The following is a 22,224-nucleotide window of genomic DNA, read 5'->3' on the forward strand; positions in this document are numbered from 1 at the left end:
TTGCCGGTTCCCAACTGTAAAAGCACATTATCCCCACATTAAGCACATTCCATTCTGATTGTAAACGAATTAGAAGAAGGGACAGAAACAGATGCAGGGGAAAAACAAGGACGCACAACAGATTGAAAAAGAGTATAGAGAGCAATATCGGAAACTTGATTGCAGGATCAAAGGACTCGTGCCTAATGCATGCACGACTGAAACAATAGACTAGCACGGCAAGATGAGCCTCGAGCGGAGCCATCCACCCTTGCCGTGTCATCCCCCTCACCATAAAGACACCTTCAAAGGAACACGTGTCCTCCGCGAAGGCTTGGGAATCCCAGGGTCACGAAGCGGACAGTGTCCGTTCGCTGACTACTTGAGGGCAAGAGACAAAATGGATGCCGTATCTAAAATGGAACCCGAGGGTTCAGATGGACACACCCACGAATGAGACGAACCATACATAGTAGCGTAGCGAAAACGCATACACCCACTAAACTCGTCATTTGCGGTTCGTAGATACCAAACTCGTCCATATTCGAGCAACCCCGAAAATGCCATTACGAGCCTCACGGAACCTCATTAGTCCTTAGCAATGGGTAGGATAGGGACAATCCTCCCACTTCTCTAAATACGGTAACCTCTTTGGCTCCTTTGGAGAGCAAGGATGGACATATCTTCCTCTGTAATTCGTTCTGGTGTGGAAGAGATATGGGGCGGGGTCGACAGAAAAGATAGAATAACCTTTCTGAATAATCTGCAAGGTCCATCTGTCTTATGTGATGGATTGCCAACCTGGAAAGAAGTGCTGGATCCTGTCTCCCACTGAGAGGGTATTCAGCTCTGAGGACAAACTAAAGTGGTTTGTTGCTCGTAGTAGCAGGAGAGAAGGAGTTGGAAGACTGGCGCCTCTGCTGGCGTGCACGTTACCTGCCAGATTCACATCCACAGCCTGAAAGGAGTGGCCATCTGTTGCATCACTGTCTGGCAAGCTATACACCAGCCCTTTGGAGTACCCCTTAAACTTCCAAAACTGGTGTGAGAATTGATTGACAGAGGCCAGAAGCTCCAAGGAACGTCCTGTAGCTCTACTGTCTTTAAAGAGTTCCAAAGCAGCGTCTGCCTTCTCATCAAAGACATTGACCCATCAAAAGGCATGTCCATCAGTGAAGCCTGCATTTTGCTAGAGAACTTAGTGGACCTCATCTAGGCATGTCAAAGAAGTACCATATTGGTACCAACTATCCTGCCAAGGCAATCCATGGTATCCAACCATATGCAGATAATATATTTGAACACTTCTTGCCTATCATGTATTGTCTGTGCCAAAGAGGCCCTAAGAACGCCTGGAACCTCAGTCAAAATCTCACTGGTCATATCCAAAAGGGCATACGTAAATGAGCTCAACAGACAGAATGCCTTTACAGACCACAATTTCAGACTGGCTGAATAAAACATGTTTGCCAGAGGCATACATCATTTTACATTCTGTAACCGGAGGAGTGGCGGGGAATGATTCACTTTAATGGTCGAGGATTGCACTATAAGGCTATCTGGAATGGGTGCCTAAACATGGTTTCAACCAGGTAGCTAACAGAGTATCTTTGAGGACATCATTAAACGAAGTCAGGGCTGAGATTTTGCTATCCACGGCTGTAGAATTTCTGTCAAAACATTTGCTTGGTCTCAATGAAGGGCAGCTCTAACTCTAGCACCTCGGCTGCCCTTGGAACCAGTACAGTGAATAAGGCATTCTCTTCCGTCGGTGGCCCATGTGGTGAGTCCAGCTCTGTCTCAGGAGAGGTGCCAAGCCCACTGGCATTTTGCAAATCAAGGTATAAGGTGTCATCAGTGTATTGGGGGAGAGCAAGTACCCCCACCACTTTATCATCATCATCATGGGTTGTACTCTGCTATGGCACGAGGTGTGAATCGAAACCAAAATGATAAGAGAACCTCTGCTAATAGCTGTGACAAAGTAGAGGAGGCACAGGGTTAGAATCAGGCTGCATGACAACTGGTTGCTATAAGAAACCGGGTTATTAGTTAAGGGGGGTGGATAAACCATGAAAAGTCACTACATTTAGCTGTGCTTATCCCTCTGGTAGCCTGGCACAAAAGCAGTAAGGCTTAAAATAGAGGCACTGTGTAAAGTATGTATTCAGCACTCTAACAGTAATATAGTAAAAAAACAACACAAGAAACCCCCCGCACCAATTTAGAAACATATAATAAATCTTAATACATGAAATGACATCACAATGAATTAAGTCCAATCTGTAGAATCAGAGTTATGATTTTTTTACATTATAGTGAAAAATAGTGCCTAAAAAATCAAAACAGGGGCGTGGCCAAGATGGCGGCAGGGTAGGACGCGTTGCCTCGAAGCACCTGCCCGTCGCCTGCTCTTAAAAGTGTTTTCCCGAGTTCTCACTGACCAACGGACCGAGCAGAGCGCTGCTCTTCAGAGCACGAACGGCGCAGAAACGACCCACGGGGGGGTCCTTGCCCTGCGGCATTCTCCCGAATTGTGTCGGGCCTGTTATCCTCGCTTTGTTCAAATGGTGGGCCGCGCGGAGCGGGGACCCGCCGAGCGGCTTCCTCGGGGCACGCATCTGAAGAACACAGCCCTACCACCCATCTCAACTGAGGATCCCACTCTACCCTTCAGGATCGGGTACCTGGGCTACGCTCTCTTCGGCGGGGCCTGCCCGTCTCCGGCCTCCAGCTCCCGGCGTGCCTGGTGCCCACGCGCGGCCTTGGCCTTAAGTTGCAGCCAGCCTCACACACCTGGCCACGCGGCAGCCGCAACCTCGGCCCGAAGCAACGCCGACCCTTTTGGCGCACCCGGAGGCTCCCCCCATCCGACGGTATTGCTTTGTGAGTGGCTGGACTGTTTGTGGACTCACAGGGCCCCGGGATATGCAGCGGCCCAGAGGAGTGCGGCCTCCTAGTCCCGGGACGTCGCTACTGGAGGCCGTGTGCCGCATCACACTGCATAACAGGGCCGTGGCACCCGTGGAGGTTGTGGGCAGCCGGACCACCAGTGGCTGGAACCTTTGGGCCCCCTCAGGATCTGAGAAGCCCCAGCTGCTGGGATCGTGTGCTCGACCACGGAGTCCCCACGACACAGCTAGATGACTCCTACCCTTCCAGTACAGCAGCAGGGTGAGGGCGTGCGTGGCCGTCATTAGAGGCAGACACCGAGAGAGGGCCACGGCGTCCCACAGAAGCAGCCCAGCTTGGACTGGGTGCGGTTTGTGGGCTCGCGGCCGCCCCAGCTTACCCCCCCGAAGTAGCACCTGGGCCCCCCACGAGCCAGCGGCAGTCAAACAGGCCCGGAGCGGTGAGCGGCGGACTCCCTTTCGAGACACGTGATCTTCCCCGACTTTGGCAGGTACATAGGTGTGGGGGCTTGAGGCGGGGGACACGCATGCTACCCACCTCAAAGTGCACTTTTCTTGGACATCTATGCCAACCCCGGTGTGGCCCCTGCTAGCTAGAATTCCTCAATATTTCGGGAGTTGGCGCCTCGATCGTGGCCTGGCCTGGGTCACAGGCTGGGCATTTTACACTCCCATCTTCTGCAGGCCATTTCCACCACCTGGCACCCTGGGACACCTCGCTCCACGTCCCCGCCCGGCTGGCATCCTCTCATGCCTTTTATGCAGACGCGCCGCCTCCTTGGCGGCCTCGGAGCAGGGGCTGAGGGCCTGGCGAGACCACGACATCTCCATGGCAGCGGCCACTCCTACAGTGCCTGTTGAACCCGAGCCGACTCGGCGACTTTGACCCTGGAGCTGGCACGCTCCGTTCGACACCTAATGGGCTAGGAACACCCGGACCACCTCATTTCACAGATCCTTGGAGCGAGACGAGGCCTAAGATTATGTCCTCCACGAGGGGGAAGAAAGACAGGACGCTAAAGGACATCTTTGCCCGCCAACAGAGTACTTCCACGATGGCGCACTCTTCCTTGGGGGACCCGAACCCCGTGAAGACAGGGAGCACGAGCGAGGAGCCTATCACCCGGGTGTTCCTGGAGTCTCTCTTCTTGACCTTATGGGAAGATCTCCAGACAGTGAAAAGGGACCTTGCCTCCGAAATAAAAGATATTCGCATGGACGTGGATGGTCTCGGGGACATGGTTGCTGCTTTGGAGGACAGAGGAGACACTCGAGACACTGAACTTTTCACTCTCCAACAGGAGGTGATACGTCTCCAGGACCAGCACCTTGATTTACAGATTCATCTGGAGGATTTGGAGACACAACATCCGCATCCGGCGTGTGAAAGTCACAGCAGATACCGCTGACCTGTTCGCCTTCTCCAAGGAGCTTTTCAATCACCTCCTCGGCAACTCCCCTGATGCGGACATCAAATTAGACCATGCCCATAGAGTTGGCCCTCCACGGGCGGGCAACGCTCCACCCGCAGACATACTTGTCTGAGTGCACGACTTCAGGACCAAGAAGGCAATTGTTACCAAGGCCAGAGCTATGCACCCAATCTTGTTCAAGGATCAGTCTCCTGTACTCTACCAGGACCTAACTCTCCTTACCCTTCAACAGCGGCGGCTGTTCCGCCCTGTTACGGAACATCTCCGTCAGCAAGGTGTCTCCTACTCTTGGGGCCACCCATTTCGCCTCACCTTCAGACATAATGGCAAGTTGCTACAATTGCGCTCCCTTACCAAGGCTTGCCGGTTGCTGGAAATCCCGGTACCACCAGACGACGACGAAAGCTGCAGCACGACCTCTGGCCCTGAAATTTACCCATTGGGCTGGCGGCGGCAGGGTCGCAGGCAACGAGTCCAACGGCCTGACCAGTCGGAGATCGCCAAGGGATGACAGGCAGTCCTTGACTCCATGTCGGCGGCTTTTGCAAGGAACACTTCTGATTGCACTTGAGCGGGTGTGATACTCCTGCTCTTTCTCACTGCTTCTGAGAAGGGCGGCGGGCAGGGTGGGAGTCCCGACACTTGGCCACGACATGCACCCCGTATTAACTCACTCCTGGTCATCCTGGGATGACGGACTATTCCCCTTGAGTCCGCTTTGTTCAGATACTTTTGTTCTTGGTTGTTTGGTTGAGGTTATTTCCTTTTGGTTTTGGGATCCCTCGTCCACCTTTTTTGTTAATCGCACAGACGCCCACTGGGGTCGACCCTCTGGTGTATATGCTCCTTCCTTGCGGCATCAGCGGTGGTTCCTGCCCCTTACTATCGCTTTTTACCGGCTTACACTCATTTAGATGCCCCCTACCACTCTTAAAATCCTCACCTTGAACGTGCGAGGACTTAATAACCCCGTTAAACGCAGAGCAGTCCTTTCATGTCTTGAAAATGGCAAACGCTGATATATGCCTTCTACAGGAGACGCATCTCCTATCGAAAGACTGCTACCGCCTAAAATCCTGCATATTTCTGATTCAGATGTTCTCCTCCGGCCCTGCTAAATCTGCTGGCGTGGCCATCCTAGTATCCCGCACGTTTCAGGGTAAAGTCCTTCAGAAAGAGGCCGAAATTAAGGGGAGGCTCCACACCTATCAATTTACTCTGGGGGGCCTGACATTCACCATTGGGTCAGTATATGCCCCTAATGAGGGACAAGAGAAGTTCTTGCATGAAGCGCTTACCGATGCTACAGCGACAGCGGAGCGCAGGATCCTGTTGGGGGGGTGGGGGGGGGGGGGGTGACCTGAACCTGGTCTTCGATAATATTATGGACAGATCATGCCAGCGCACAAGTCAGACAGGCGCGCTCTATGCAACAGGTCTAGCGCAACTACTGGACTTAGGATTCAAAGATCTCTGGAGCTGCTTCCATCACCATGGCTGCGAGTACTCTTACTATTCAAGCGCGCACAAAATGTACACTAGGCTCGATTACCTTCTAAGTTCATCGCCCATACACACGCTTGCAACTGCAGTAGAGATAGGGAGTGCCTCTCTGTCAGACCATGCCCCAGTTATCGCTACCTTTACACTCCCTCCTTTGCAGCGTCCCACTCGTCAGTGGTGCCTTCGCAACACCCTTTTACACCGCGCGGAAGTTGTCATGCAGATCCAGCGCTTCATACAGGACTACCTCTCACATAACGCTAACCGCGACACTTCCCTCTCGACACAGTGGGCAGCACTCAAAGCGGTCATACTCATGGAATTTGTGGCCATTTCCACAGCAGACAAAGCGGAGCGTAGACGTAAAAGAGACGATCTCACTCAAAAGACGAGGGAGTTGGAGCAGATGGACCAAAGGACAGGGGCGCCCACGGTGTGGCGTAAGATGCGGGCTAAGCGCCAGCAACTCGCTGCGCTGGATCGGGACAGGGCTGAGTTTGCGGCCCTTCGGTTACGCCACTCTTATTATACTGGAGGGGATAGATGTGGCCGCCTCCTAGCCCACAAGCTTCAGGAAGCCAGGCAGAGACAAGGAGTGCAGGAGATTCGTCGGGGGGATGGTCAGCGGGTATCGGAGGACTCCGAGATCGCTGAAGCCTTCTGAGATTTGTACGCCCAACTCTACACAGGCCTACCACTAAATAGCGCCAATGGCGCTGCTTATCTGGCGGAGGCTGATCTACCTACCCTGACTAAAGCACAGGCAGACCATTTAGAGCGAGAAATAAGAATAGAGAAGGTTGTTGCAGTTATCTCGCGCCTTAAACCAACTGAATCCTCCTGGCCCGACAGCTACTCAGCTGCATTTTATAAAATGTTTTGCACACTAGTGGCTCCCGTCTTGACAAGTCTTTTCAATTTCTTTGACCAGCCAGGTGCGATCCCTGAAGACATGCTGGAAGCATCCATCGTGGTTATCCCGAAACCCGGGCGATACAGGACTGCCTGCGGAGCGTATCGTCCCATATCCCTCCTTAATATTGATAATTTTGGCTGATCGCCTCGCGCCCGCATGCGGGGGCAGATAGACCCAGATTAAGCAGGTTTTATCCCTCAACACCAAACTAGCGATAATACCAAGCGGGCCCTCCATCTCATTAAGAAAGCTTCCCTGACACAGGGGGAGTACATGTTGCTCACCATTGATGCCAAGAAGGCCTTTGATAGGGTCCATTGGCCATACCTGGAACAAGTGCTCACACGTGTGGGGATGGGGGATAAACTTAGAACGCACATCTTAAACTGTTACCGCTTCCCCACAGCCACTGTCCGGGTGAACAGCTACACATCGTCTCGTTTCCCTATAGGTAGGGGCACTAGGCAGGGGAGTCCTCTTTCGCTCCTCCTCTTTGCACTCTACATGGAGCCTTTGGCCCACCGGGTCCGGCATAATCCTCTGATAACAGGTATCAAATTCGGGGGTGATGTCCACAGAATTAGTTTATACGCGGACAACGTCCTGATTTCACTATCAAATCCGGTTCCTGCGCTGCAAGCCTGCTTCGTGGAATTGGACAGCGTTGCGCAGGCCTCAGGGTTTAAAGTCAATATGGATAAGTCCGTGGCGCTTGACCTCTCCTTGTCACCTTCCACTCGGGCATGTCTTCAGAAGCAACACCCTATCCAATGGGCAGCATACACAGTTCCCTACCTAGGGATCCAGCTGGCCCCCTCCATTCCGGCCATAGCCGCTATCAATTATGCTCAACTGCGAGCACGGATTTGCAAGGAGCTGGGCCAATGGAAGCATTACCCGTTCTCCTGGCTCGGCAGGGTGGCGGCCACTAACATGATTATACTACCCCAGATCTTATATTTGTTCCAGACCCTGCCTCTTTGCCCTCCCCCTGGTTGGATCCAACAGTCCCCAATCCGAACATGCGCAGTTTATATGGCAGGGTCGTAAACCCCGGATGAAACATGCCATAGCAACCCTCTCACCAGAGGAAGGCAGCCTTGGAGTCCCCGACCACCAGCTCTATATCCAAGCGACACAATTGCGTCACTTGGTTGAATGGAATCGGAGAAACACTGGCTATTCCAAGACCGCGCAGTAGCTGCTACATCCCTCCAAAAAGTTCCCTTCCTTCGAAAGGCGCACAGACCGCCTAATCTTTATTCATCCTATATTACTCGGGTTTCCTTGGAGGCCTGAGATCGTACCAACATTAAACATAAATTGACTACCTTTCCCTCTCCGTTTACCCCATTATTCGATAACCCCAACTTTCAGGCAGGCATGGGCGACGCAGCCTTTGTACGGTGGCGATCTACGGGGTGCCGTTCTCTGGGGCATCTCTTCGATGTTGACGGGATCATACTGTTCCAGCAGGTCAAATCAGAGTACGGGATCCCCGAAACCGAATGACTACGTTTCCTCCAGATTCGCCACTGGGCACTACACCCACAAATTAGGCCACATGCTCACCGACACGTCTCTGCATACGAAAAATGGCTTCTCACCCGCACATCGGACAAAAAACTCATCTCCGACTTGTATAAAATGCTATCTGCCAGGAACACACATATGCATAGCGCCAGTCGCGCACGATGGGAGCGAGACCTGGGTAGGTCACTCAGTTATAAGGAATGGGAGGGTGTATATTACAGGGCTCGCCACTCAGCTTATCACACAAGACTGACCAAAACATTGACCAAAATAGCCACCTATTGGTATTACACCCCTGAGCGCATCCACTTAGCGGACCCAAGACAGAGCGCTGACTGCTGGCGGGGTTGTGGGAAGGTAGGCACCCTGGTGCACCTCCTTTGGGATTGTGAACACTTACAATCGTACTGAACTCAGACGAGGTGGACAAACACCTAGACACACAACTCCCACAGTTCCCCACATACATCTTATTTGGTCTCACAAACACCTTGACGTACCCTCTTAAATCCTGAAGAGGCCTTTTAATTGCAATTGCGCTAGGATCAGCGGTTCAAAACATACTGATCCATTGGCGCACCTCTCAGATCACCACATTCACGGGTTGGTTACATCGATTGTGGCATGTTCTTGGGATGGAAATGTTGACCATCACGCTAGCCGGGAAAGGTTCCGCATTCTGAGAGCTCTGGCAGCCATCCCTGTCCCTTCTCGACACAGAATTTCGAGTAGTGACCTGCCCCAGGTATTTGCGCCTTCTATGGCTCTCTGTTCAGCAGCCGTCTGCGACATAATGCCTCTACTCACGTACTGGGATCCTGACAGCTTTCAAAATTCACACTATTCCGGTGGACGAGGGACGGGGAGGGGGGTGGTGGGGATTAGAATGCCCCGACTCCTCTGCCTTTGTATTGTAGCCACTCAGGGCTTGTATCGCCCTTGCTATCCTATATATTTTGAGATGCCAGGCATGTTGTTTGTTAACAAAATCTTAATAAAAGATTTAAACAATAAAAAATCAAAACACCAACCATGGGTATCTGGTCGTGGAAAACCGGGGCAAAATCAAACGTTAAGGCTGACTGCGATGGTGGGCAGGTCAGATACAAGGTGTAGATTGGGCCTGGTCTCTGCTTACCTTCGGACTTAGAAGAAATGTAAGTAAATGTTCTTGAGAAGGTAGTGTCTCAGCGGGGGAAGGCAGCAGGCTGTATCTGAGGACATGTAGTCGATGACAGAGAGCCACTGAATGAGGTCATGATAAAGCTGTTGACAAAGACAGGAAAAAGCTAATAACCGTAGAAGTTGGAATCCCAGGCCGAGGAGGTTGTTGTTGTCGGTGGGGTGCTGGTCTTTGTCAAGCTTGGTGAAGAATTCTACATTGGGACTTGGAAGTTTTTCTGGAGCTCGGATTCACTCAGCAGAACGAGGTGGCACACTGTAGCTGAAGAGTGTTCCATGAGGCAGGATACCGCTGCCTGAAGGTTCAACTGAAGAGGATTTGCTGCAGAGGAGAAGAACACAGCGGGAGGTACTGCGAAGTCAGGTCAACCGGCGATGCACCTTGGGCGGATCGGCCTACAGGTATGTCCGGTCTCTTGTTGCTTCTCAGAGCAGATTTTGGTGAAAAATGTTCTACGTCCCAGATTTTGGATTCCGGTAGGAGGCCAGTCCTGAAAAAGCCAGCTGCAGGGTACATGGTCTCAGGATTTTATGTTCCTATAGCTAACACGGGCGACTGGCCAACTAGCCCTTACAGTCACTTTGGTGGTCTTGGGTTCAAGGAGCATTTCCAGTCCTCCTTCACACAGCAGGGCAACAAGGCAGTTCTTTCTGGCAGCTGTGCACTCCTTCTTCAGAATTTCCCACAGCTCCCAAGGTGTACTGAAAAGTGGTTCTGGAGGTCTAATATTTATGTTTGGTGCTATCCTTTGTGAGTAGAGGGACATCCTGCCCTAACCCCACCTCTGGTTCCGGAAGGTTCTTCCCTTCCCCTGACAAGGCTCCAAACTGTCTGGGGTGACAAAAGGTTGGCGTCAGGATCCTTTGTATGTGCTGAAGGCACGCCATTTGAAGTGTAAGTGGGGAAGGGTACAACCCTTGATACGTCATGAGAAAATTTGACAAAATCGGCAGTGGAGATCCAGAACTACATCGGAAGGCAAGGAAAGAAAGGGAAATGACGTCAGTACACTGGATTGGTGTTTATATGAAGCTTTGCTCCATCACTTCTGAGGTGCTATGGGGACAAGGGGGAGCTGAATGATGCCACCCCGTGGTTTGCAGTAGCATCGCTATGAAAAATCTCCAGATGCAGTCTGGCACCTGGGGGATATTTTAAAGTAAGGAATCTGCCATTAGAAGTATCCATCATAAGAAAGGAATTGGTAGAGAAATGTAAAGCTATTTTCCTGAGCAGTCTATCAAAATGGCATTTGCCTTTGAACTGGGCTCTGGAGACTCAGCATTTAGCTTTTATTGTGGTGGCAAAAAGGTTGATATTGATGTTAACTATAGAGACAACACAGTGATGAGCAGTTTGTTCAATACGAACAAATTTGGATGCCTTCTGTAAATCTACGTTAATTGCTTTATGAAAGTGTACCTCGAACATTTAATTGTCCAAATATGGATAGAGATTTTTTTCTCTGATGCCTCAAAAAGTCCGCCACCATAGCCATGCACTTGGAATGGGCACATGGGTCCTATGTCGAGCAGAAGGCCAGAATTCTGTACCGGTGTTGGTTGCTAAATATGATCATCAACATGTAATATGGATAGCGTGAGGATAAATTACCAAAATACTTTACCGCAAACCAAACTTAATTTGATTACGCAACTATAAATTTATCTTATTAAGATCTTCAACTATACCTTTATAGTGCCTCACAACTCTCTGTTCAATCACTTGCGTGTACTACTTGATGATTACTTTTTAATAGAAAACAAAGTACAATACAGACCATGTAACAATACCAACATTTAACATGAATTATAAGCAAAAGAAATACATTTACATAAATACACTACAACAAAAATACAATTCACGGTGTTTCTACATCCTTGCGTACTTAATCATTTGATGTCTATCCAGACATTCATTTCATATACAGCCGGTGGTACAGCAAGTATATTTCATGTCCATGATCCACCTCGAGGTAGCAAGGAGAAGGTCGAACTTATAAACAAGTCCATTCACTGGTCCAGACCCTTCCACTTGATTTCTTTATCAAAGTTCATCTTATAGTAGCTCCTTCATTTCACAAGCCTAGTCAACTTGTTTCGGCCTTTATAATTTCAGGCCTCTTCTGGACTATCAGAAGACAAGAAACCTTATTCCTATTGGATAATACAGTCTCTATAAGTAGTAAAGAGATCAATCTTAATTGTAGATAAAATCAAACAGATTGCCATAAAGATATGTTTAAACCGCAAGGTATCAAACCGTAAAGTGGTCACTACCAAAGTAATCTCTGATGCATCCTCAAGTTGTTTAAAAAAGCTCCGAACTACTTAACTTGAGCTTCAAACAGAACTAAAATATTGGAGCATTCTATTGTATTCTATCTGGAGACTACTTTATGGTTTGAGACCTTGCAATTTAAACATATCATCATGGCAATCTGATTGAATTACAGTGGACAATATACCTCTTCCATATGTTTTATATGGACTCTGGGAAACGTTTTCCTCTTCTCCTAACCCGCCTTCAGAGTTTTCAAGTTAGATTTAAATTTTTATGGCTCTCTTCATTCACACGAGATTGAAAAAGTATGTTCTCAGAAAGCTATCTTGAAACTTCTGTTATGCATTTGGTTTAAGTGAGGAGAGGTGGAGCAATGACACCATCTCAAGACCACTCTGTAGCAATATCCATGGACTGACTTCTGCCAGATATTTGGAAAAACTGACCACTTGATTTAAACCATTCCATCTTTCAAGATGTCACTGAACTCACCGAAAGGGTTTCTGCTTAGAAGGCCAGTGATCAGTTCCAAGAAGTCACAGAAGGCATGGTCATAGAGACCAATGAGGGTCCTGGAACCTTCTGTTCAAAGTTAAGTAGCAGATGATTGACATACCTTCTTCCTGAGAAAGTAAATGCATCTGTTCTTTATTATGTTATTTGAAATAAATGAAGAAGAATGGTGTCTTGTGTAAACAGATTAAATAATTATTTAATCGGTAGACAGATTCTCTCTTGAGAATAAAGTTCCTTGTCTTAATACAAACTAATGCCTTGTTTTTCCTCTCTTCCACACTACTCTGATGTAGGACAGTGTAAAAAACATCCATGGTGAATTCCAAAAGGTCAGGTACAAGAGGTCTTGCTGGATGTTTTGGTTGAAAGGGCTAAAAAATGTGAGAAATGTTTACTATGAGGACAGAAGTGTCAATAATACGTTTTCTCAGTGCCCTATTTTTGAATCTCAAGAAAGGTCTCAATATCATCAACTAGAGATATATTCGATTGGATGTATCCACGTGACTAAGGGGAATACGCTCCCCTTCTGAAACTGTTCTGTGATCTGTATCTTCCTCCAGCCTAACCTGCTTGTGGCACCTTCTGGACCTTGACTAGTATGACGGCTGTGAAAATTAATAGACTCTGCAGCTAGACCTTACTTTTTCTTCCTTTTTGGGGCTGCGGACCATTTGAATGAAGACATGCTAAGGGGCGTAGCTGCAGACATCATTTTGGGCTGCAGGTATTGAGGGACAGGGGAGGTTTATTTTCCTGAGGAGGGTGGTTGTTTAGAGTCTTTGTAGGAGCATCACATGCACTAATGAGGGGGATCACTATATTTTTCCCTCTACTAGTCTTTGTATTCTCCAGCACTGTTGGTCTGAATGTCAAGGCAGATGTCGAGGACTCAAGTTTGATGGAAACCGGCATCTCAATGTCAGATGCTTTGATGTCGTTCAGGAGTGTAATGAAGATTTGGTGCCATTTGTCTGAAAGACTCCCAGTGTGTCAAAGCGAGTCTCAGTAAGTTCTCAAGTAGAAGTATCATTTCCCTTAGTGCATTTGCTGGCATGCACCCTGTGTTAGTTGAGTTATTTTCTATTACCTAACAGGCCCACAATAGCCTCCAAGTAAGGTCCTTCTCTTTTCTTCACCCTTTATATATCACATATGCTAACATATATCTAACTTGGGAGTTTGAAAGACAAACCACACAACCTCTGTTCGATTTCCAAGACTTTTTTCATTCACATGAGCGGCACTTATCAAATAGTGGCAGCATAGTGCAAACATGTCAGCTATGGAGAGAGACTACATAATATGAAAATAAATCTAATAAACTTTAGAAAACCTATGGTTTAGATAGCTGACATCCCAAGATATACAGTCAGGCTTAAAAAGTACTTTAAAAGGGTATTACAAGCATGGGGAAGGCCTAACAAGTCCTAGGTGAGTTCATGGATCCTTGCTCCACACACTGAACTCCCTCACTGACACTGCTGTTCATTCTAAAGAACAAGTTACTTACCTTCGGTAACGATGTATCTGTAAGAAACATTAGTTAGATTCCTCACCTTAGAATATCCCCAGGCGTCAGACTGGATCCGGAAGATTTTTCGTCAGCAATACCCCTTGCGCGTCGCTAGGCGTCGTCTGCGGCTCCGCGTCCGTCGTCGGCGTCGTGCGCCGGAATGACGTCGTCGGAGTACTTAGACGCCGCCCTCGCGCGCTGACGTCAGTTCTTGTACATAGCTTTCCGCGCCAGGAACGCAGAGCCATGCAAAGACCAACACTGGTGCCAAAAATAAAATCTAGGGGCCTGAAAAGGATAACCTTAACCCTAGATGTCAGTTCGCAGAACGGGGAGGATGGGAGGGTCGGTGAGGAATCTAACTAACTAATGTTTCTTACAGATACATCGTTACCGAAGGTAAGTAACTTGTTCATCTGAAAGAAACACGTTAGTTAGATTCCTCACCTTAGAATAGATACCCAAGCAATACCATCCCCGGTGGTGGGTCTGCGAACCAAGATCACACCAGAAAGTCCTGGAGGACAGAACGGCCAAAGAAGCCATCCCTCCGGACTTGGCTGTCAAGGCAATAATGCCTGGCAAACGTGTGTAGCGAAGCCCACGTTGCCGCCTGACAGATGTCCTGCAAAGGGACACCTCGTCCCAAAGCAGTAGTAGCCGCCGTGGCCCGAGTGGAATGGGCGCGCAGCCCAACAGGAGGGTCCTTTTTTGCCAAAGAGTAACAAATTTTGATGCACAAAACGACCCACCGAGAGATGGTCCGTTTGTGCACCGCTTTCCCCTTCTTAGCACCCACGTATCCAACGAAAAGTTGGTCGTCCACCTGGAACTGCTTTGTGCGGTCCAAATAAAAGGAGAGCACACGTTTTGGGTCCAGACGGTGGAGCCTCTCTTCCTCTTTGGAAGGATGCGGAGGCGGGAAGAAGGTGGGCAAGGTGACAGACTGCCCAAGATGAAATGGAGTCACCACTTTCGGAAGAAAGGAGGGACGAGGCCGAAGGACAACCTTGTCCGGATGAACAGACAGAAAAGGAGGCTTTGAAGATAAAGCCTGGAGCTCACTCACCCGTCTAGCCGAGGTGATGGCTACCAGAAAAGCAGTCTTAAGAGTCAGAAGACGAAGAGGACAATTGTGAAGAGGCTCGAAGGGAGCGCACATCAGGAATGTCAAGACCAGATTCAAGTCCCACTGGGGCATTACAAAAGGGACAGGAGGGAACGTGTGAGTAATGCCTTTTAGAAAGCGTGTAACCACAGGGGACTTGAAAAGAGAAGGCTGATCAGGAAGCCGTAAGAAGGCAGAGATGGCAGCAAGATAACCTTTCAGGGTGCCCAGGGCAGAGCCCTGCCGGGCCAAAGAAAGAAGAAAGAGGAGAACCTCAGAAAGAGGGGCGGAAAGGGGATCCACAGCCTTTGCTGTGCACCATGCCACAAATTTGTTCCACCGGCAGGCGTATACCGTCTTTGTGGAGGGACGCCTGGCTGCCAGAATGATATCACAGACTTCAGGAGGCAAGTCAAATGGCATCAACTGCCGCCGCTCAATCTCCACGCATGGAGGTGGAGGCTGGACAGGTTCGGGTGGAGGACCGTCCCCTGCTGCTGCGACAGAAGATCCTCCCGAAGGGGCAGACGCATCGGAGGATCGGTCAACATAATGAGTAGCTCGGGATACCAGTACCTTCGTGCCCAATCCGGAGCCACCAAGATGACTTGGGCCCGGTCGTGCCTGATCTTCTTCAGCACTCTGGGCAGAAGTGGTATAGGCGGAAAGGCGTACAACAGACCGCAACTCCACTCGTGACGAAAAGCGTCGCCGAGCGAGTGCCGCCTTGGAAATTCCAACGCGCAGAACTGCTGACATTGCGCGTTCTCTTCGGTGGCGAATAGATCTAACCAAGGCTCTCCCCACTGCTGAAAGAGACCTTGCGCCACTTCGGAGTTCAGACGCCATTCGTGATCCATCATGCACCGGCGGCTGAGTTCGTCTGCTCTGGCGTTCAGAGAGCCCGCCAGATGTTGAACCACTAGGGGGACGCCCTGGTGTTCCAGCCACGTCCAGAGGCGCAGAGCCTCCTGACAAAGGGTCCACGACCCCACCCGCCCTGTTTGTTGCAATACCACATGGCGGTGGTGTTGTCCGTGAACACCTGCACGACCCTGCCCCTGACAGAGGGAAGGAAGGCTTTCAGTGCAAGCCGGATTGCTCTCAACACCAACAGGTTGATGTGGAGACGAGACTCCGCCGGAGACCAGAGGCCTCTGATCTCCGCCTCTCCCATATGGCCACCCCATCCCAGGAGGGACACATCCGTCACTACGACATGCTCCGGTTGGGGAAGGGAGAGGCTTCTGCCCATGACCCAATCGCGGTCCGTGAGCCACCACTGCAACTGCTGTGCAGTGCCCTCCGAGATCAAGACATGGTCAGACAGGTTGCCGTGATGCTGGGCCCACTGAAACTTCAGGTCCCACTGCAGAGCCCGCATGCGCCGCCTGGCGTGATGCACTAGTAGGATGCAGGAGGCCATCAGCCCCAGAAGCCGCAACACTAGCCTGACCGAAACCCAGGATAGAGGCCGAAAGATGGGAATCAGGGCCTGAATATCCCAGACCCGCTGTTCCAGTGGATACACCCGGAACTGCGCCGAATCGAGAACTGCTCCGATGAAGAGGAGCTTCTGAGAGGGACTCAAGTGTGACTTCAGCACGTTGATGGAAAATCCCAGCAAATGCAGGAGATCCGCCGTAGTCTGGAGGTGGGAGACGACTGTCTGGGGCGAGCCCGCCTTCAACAACCAGTCGTCGAGATAGGGGAAGACTGGAACCCCTGATCTGCGCAGATGAGCTGCGACCACCGCCATCACTTTCGTGAACACCCGAGGGGCACTGGTGAGGCCGAAGGGGAGCACCGGAAACTGAAAGTGCTCTTGGCCCACCGTGAACCGCAGGTAACGCCGGTGGGCCGGCAGGACGGGGATGTGGAAATATGCGTTCTGCAAGTCCAACGCTACCATCCAGTCTCCAGGGTCTAGGGCAGCTAAAACCTGAGCCAAAGTTAACATCTTGAACCTCTCCTTCCGGAGGAAGGCATTGATGTTCCGGAGGTCCAAGATAGGGTGTAGGCCCCCTTTGCCCTTCTTCGGAACCAGAAAGTAGTGGGAATAACAACCACGACCTACTTCTGGGCTCGGAACGCGCTCGACGGCCCCCTTGGCCAAGAGGGCCGAAACTTCCTCGTGGAGAAGATTCAAATGATCCCCCGAGATACGGTGGTGCTGCGGTGGCATGGCTGGAGGGGTCGTCTCGAAGGGGAGGGAGTAGCCCCTTCGGACGATTTGCAGCACCCACCTGTCCGATGTGATGGACCGCCAGTGGAGGAGGTGATGGCGAACTCTGCCGCCCACTGGCGTGGAATGGGCCTGAAAGCTCGGACTAGGAAGGCTTTGAGGCGGATGCTGCCGGGGTGGATGTGGGCTGACCTCGTCGACCTCCAGATCCGCCTCGGCGGAAACCACGTCCGTGACCGCGCGCAGGTTGGTTCTGCGGCTGGTGGCTAGGCGTACGTGAGGAGGCACCCCTTCCTTGGCCACGAAAGGGGCGAAAGGCGGAAGTTTGCGACCGCGGGGCCGAGAGGCCCAAGGACTTGGCCGTAGCCCGCGAGTCCTTAAAGCGGTTCAGCGCACTGTCCGCTTTCTCGCCAAAAAGGCGAGTGCCATCAAAGGGCATGTCCATGAGAGTGCTCTGGACATCACCCGAAAATGACGTGGACCGCAGCCAGGCGTGACGTCTAAGCGCCACTGTGGTAGAAATGGCCCTACCCAGCGAGTCCGTGGTGTCAAGCCCACATCGTATAGCATGTCGAGCGGCATCCCTCCCATCGGCCAGAGCCTGGGTAAGTCGTGTCCGGACCTCCTCCGGACACAGGAGCAGCGCGTCCTCCACCGCATCCCACAGAGAGTGGGAATAACGGTCCAAGAGACAAGCGGTGTTCAAAGACCGCAGGCCCAAACTAAGGGAGGAGAACAGCTTCTTGCCAAACTGTTCTAGTCTCTTGGAATCCCGGTCCGGCGGGGCGGTCGGGAAAGAGGATTGGGAGGTGGAGGCCTGGATAACCAGGCTCTCAGGGGTAGGGTGTTGGGACAGAAAACTGGGGTCGCCCGGAGCAGGGCGGTGGCGCCTGGCGACGTTCCTGTCCACAGGAGGGACTGTGGAGGGCTTGGACCAGGTGCCCTGCAGAACGTCAATGAGGGCCTCATTGAATTGCAGCAGAGGCTCAGTGGAGCTTGCTGCAGACTGAAGCACCTCAGTGAGGACGTTAGTCCTCACAGCCACGGCAGGCAGCTCGAGCCCAAGGGCTGCGGCCGCCTTGCGCAGCACCACAGAGAAAGCAGCGCCCTCCTCCGAAGCCACAGTCGGAGGAGAGACGAATCCAGTGTCTGGAGAGGTATCCAGGCCACTGGCCTCCCCCAGTTCATCTGCCCAGTCCTGTGACATTTGAGCCTGAGCGGTCATAGGATCCTCGGATCCCTCCCAGTTGTCCCCATCATCCGATTCCTGGTATACAGGAGGAAGGTACGGAGCCGGACGGTAGACATAGTGTGTCTCTAGCGGCGCCAAACGCGGCGTCCATCGACGCCGTAGCGGCGCCGGGTCCGGAGTGGGACTGAACTGGGGCCCGACGTCGAGCGGAGTCGGCGTCGGCGTCGGGGGTGGTACCGGTGTCGACGCCGGCGGAGGAGGCGTGACGAGGTCGACCGGCGTCGGCAGGGACTCGGGAACGGGTCCCTCGGGCGCTTGCGGCGTCGAGGCCGGAGCCGTCGACGGCGCCGGGGCCGGAGCCACCGGCAGGCAAGGCAGCCCTGTCGGGTCCGCGGGGCCCGAAGGCGCGACAGCGGGCGCCGACGGCGGGGCCAGGCTCCTCATGGCCGAGAGGAAGGCACTGACCTCCGCCGGCGTCGCGTCAGTCCCAGGGACCGGCGGGTATGGGGACGTGCGCGGCGCCTGCGGCTCCGCCGGAGCCGCGGGGGTGGAACCACCCTGACCCTCGGCCGAGTCGCGCGACCGGCGAGGGGAGTCCGAAGAGCGGTGTCGCCTCTTGGACTTCTTGGAATGCTTCGACTTACCCGAAGACTTGGATCCCGACGACCGATGGTGACGTCGGCTGCGGCTCCGCGACCGATCCTTGGACCTCCTCCTGGACCGGGATCGAGCGGCGCGCGGAGCCGAGTGGCGGATCTCGAGAAGCTTACGGGACCGCTCCCGTCTAGCCTTCGAGGTCAGGGCCTTGCAGTCGGAACACGACTCCGCGTCGTGGTCGAGGCCCAAACAGTAAAGGCACCGGCGGTGATGGTCCGTAACCGACATCAGGCGGCTACAGTCAGCACAGGCTTAAAAACCAGGCATCCTACCGGCACCGGAGTCGATTGACAAGATCAAAAAAGATCGAAAAAGTTAGTCAAAAAGTGACTAAAGGGGTAGCTCTCCCGGATCTGCGCTTACTGGCGTGGAAAAAAGAAGAACTGACGTCAGCGCGCGAGGGCGGCGTCTAAGTACTCCGACGACGTCATTCCGGCGCACGACGCCGACGACGGACGCGGAGCCGCAGACGACGCCTAGCGACGCGCAAGGGGTATTGCTGACGAAAAATCTTCCGGATCCAGTCTGACGCCTGGGGATATTCTAAGGTGAGGAATCTAACTAACGTGTTTCTTTCAGATGCAGTTGAGTACCTGTATTCTTTCATGAAGCAGTGTCATAATTCTTAAACGTAAGGGGGTGCACCATTCTTTATTTCGTTTCTCTTTTTTGGGAGTAAAATAAAGTGGGATGTTCAGCGAAATGTATGTTTTATTGTAAGATTGATTGGTTCTAGTTAAAAAGCAAGAAACAGTTGCCTTTGTTTGTGGTGATGATATAATTTGCGAAAATGTTAATTATTTTAGTAAGAGGTGTTCTAGGATACCATACATAGACAGAGGTGTTCCAATGTTCATAAACAATGAAAATGGTACCCTGATTAAGAACTCGGGTTGCTCTTTTTGGTGTCAGATAAGTATGGTAAGTATAGACATTTTCTAGAATGGAACAAAATAAGTTAACATGCACTTATTTGTTTGTTTCATGGACTTGGGAAGGTTTTGTTAAGATATGTTTGCAATTTGTACCCAAGTCTTCTTTGCACATGAGAGGCCAAAAACCCCAAAAGTTCTAATGTACAGCCTAGTCCACCATTGCTATACACACATCAGGAAATACCTGTGCTACACAAAAGCTAAGTCTGTGCTACGGTAGAAACTACAGCATCAGCAATTTAAGAAAAACACGGAAGTGCAGCTAGAATTGAAAACATGAGAAATGGTGGAACAAAGTGAAACAGTCTTCCAGGCGCAAACACGCATAATGAGTATAACTCTGGGACAAATACCATTATTTATAGATGTGAATTATATAGTTTACACCCAGATCTGAATTGCTGCTGCAATTCAATTCATAATCAGGAATGTCGATCCCCTGTGTATCGAACCATTTGCAACTCAGTACAGAAAAATAAAGCTAAATATAAAACTGTGTGCATACAAACATGAATAACTGCTAACTTCTCATGAACACAAAAAGGCATGTCACTTACCTTCTCTTTTTGTCAAGAAAAATTCTTTTGGGATTTTCTCTTTTTAGAAGTTGCATCTTCTTCTCTTGTTCTCTCCATGTACGAGCTAAGAATAGCTTTCAATTCCTCCTCATAGTGACTAACATGTTTCAACCCATTTTCTTTTTCTGAAAGTGTAGTGGAGAAGTTAATTATTTACAAAATCAAGCTATGTGAGCATTTGGTAATTTTTCCCTCAATCAATATTTTTACATTAGCTACTCTCAACATTTGCCATATTCGTAGAACAAGGAGCAACCCAGTAACCCTGGGACCTGGGTAGTACAATAATAAAGGAAACAATGGTCCCTAGTGAATAACCATCAACAGATTGGCTTTACTTAAATTTTGTTTTTTAATTATTACTTGACTATTCAACATTTATAATCATAGGAAGACAAGCTAATGCTAAACAGAGTTACAGGCTCCTGTACTATATACCACAGTACACTAATATTGCATCAACGTTTCGACCCTCTTAGGTTATTTGTACATAGTCATCAGGAAGAAGAATGGGAAACACCCATAAGGCGGAAACCACGTCAGTTGGTTAGGGATAACTTATGTGAATAAAAATTAAAAAGGCAGGAGGAAAACCTGCCCACTAGATAGTACTCATGCAGCAAATGCCAAACAGTAAATTCAGGATTGGATCTGCAAATCATTGGTCTCGAAATCTAGATTAAGAAATAAGTAATTACTAGCTAGACTCTGTTGTGGCTACAAACGTAGGTATTTATAGAGGACCAAGCGGTCCCTTCTTACAGATACATTAAACAGTGCACATAGAAGTTTAATGTTTTCTATGACAATAGAAATCGAATGTGATAATACAGATATTTATTAAATCTTGAAGCAACCAAAAACAAAAAGTGGGAAACAAATAATGTCACATCTATTTAGGTCAACGTAGCTCGATATGTACAGCTGCCGTCTGATGCAGCTGTGAGGTGCACATTGCTGTCACTTACTAACCACGTCGTGTAGAGTGCAGACGGGCACTGCACACCGCTGCCATTCGAGCATGGATCGTCAGTGATGTAGGACCCAGCTTTCCCATGGAGACCGCAGGACCTCAATCCGTTTTTGTCCACAGCCTGCTTCACACGCGGCCGTACACTTCGTGCTACGTTGACCTGGGCTTTTCTACAGAGCCTCCTGGAATCTAACTCATGGTTGCCCACAGCCAGTTCCACCAGTTGCTGTAACCAACGTTATCGCCGCCACCCAGCTTGCCGTCCAGACTTCACTATTATCTGTTATTAGGATGTATCCATCTCAGGGATTGGTTGCTACTGGAGGTCAGCCTTTATGCAGACATTTCTTGTCTCAGGCATTTACAATTGAGTCCTGATGATGATGATTCCCAGATCATAAAGAGAGATCGAAATGTTGTCAACATGGTGTACCATGACTATCGCGAATGCTTTTTATTTCAATAAGGATAGCATTGGTCCCTTAAAATAGATGTGACATTATTTGTGGAGTCACTTTGAAAATGTCTGAGCTTTGTTGATTTTTGTTCATTGTCTCGTGTGTTTCCCACTTTTTATGTTTTTGGTTACTTCAAAATTTTTAAAAAAACCTATATTACCACATTTAGTTTCTGTTGCCATAGAAACTATTTAACTTCTATGTGCATTGTTTAATGTATCTGTAAGAAGGGACCGCTTGTTCCTCTATAAATAACTGTACCGATGGTCCCTTAAACACCTTTGAATGTCCTTGTCTATGAAAACACAAACATAATTGTAACACAAAATGGTGCAGTACTCACCTAAAAAAAGTATTAATAGAG

The 22,224-nt window shown here is 50.2% G+C and overlaps 1 protein-coding gene across 5 annotated transcripts in view; it reads right to left on the bottom strand.

Moving 5' to 3' along the window:
• Nucleotides 1-22,224, bottom strand: part of ZGRF1 (zinc finger GRF-type containing 1) — a 619,324-nt gene that overhangs the window by 13,990 nt on the left and 583,110 nt on the right. For all 5 annotated transcript variants that reach the window (XR_014978114.1, XM_085641436.1, XM_085641435.1 and 2 more), the window contains one exon: nt 20,409-20,554. Coding sequence is in view for 4 of the 5 variants with exons in the window: in XM_085641436.1 (XP_085497562.1) it covers nt 20,421-20,554 (134 nt within the window). In the remaining variant the exon portion in view is untranslated. The remainder of the gene's footprint in view (nt 1-20,408; nt 20,555-22,224) is intronic.

The sequence above is a fragment of the Triturus cristatus genome, chromosome 2_2 (genome assembly GCF_964204655.1).
Source record: "Triturus cristatus chromosome 2_2, aTriCri1.1, whole genome shotgun sequence".
In the NCBI taxonomy this organism is placed as follows: domain Eukaryota; kingdom Metazoa; phylum Chordata; class Amphibia; order Caudata; family Salamandridae; genus Triturus; species Triturus cristatus.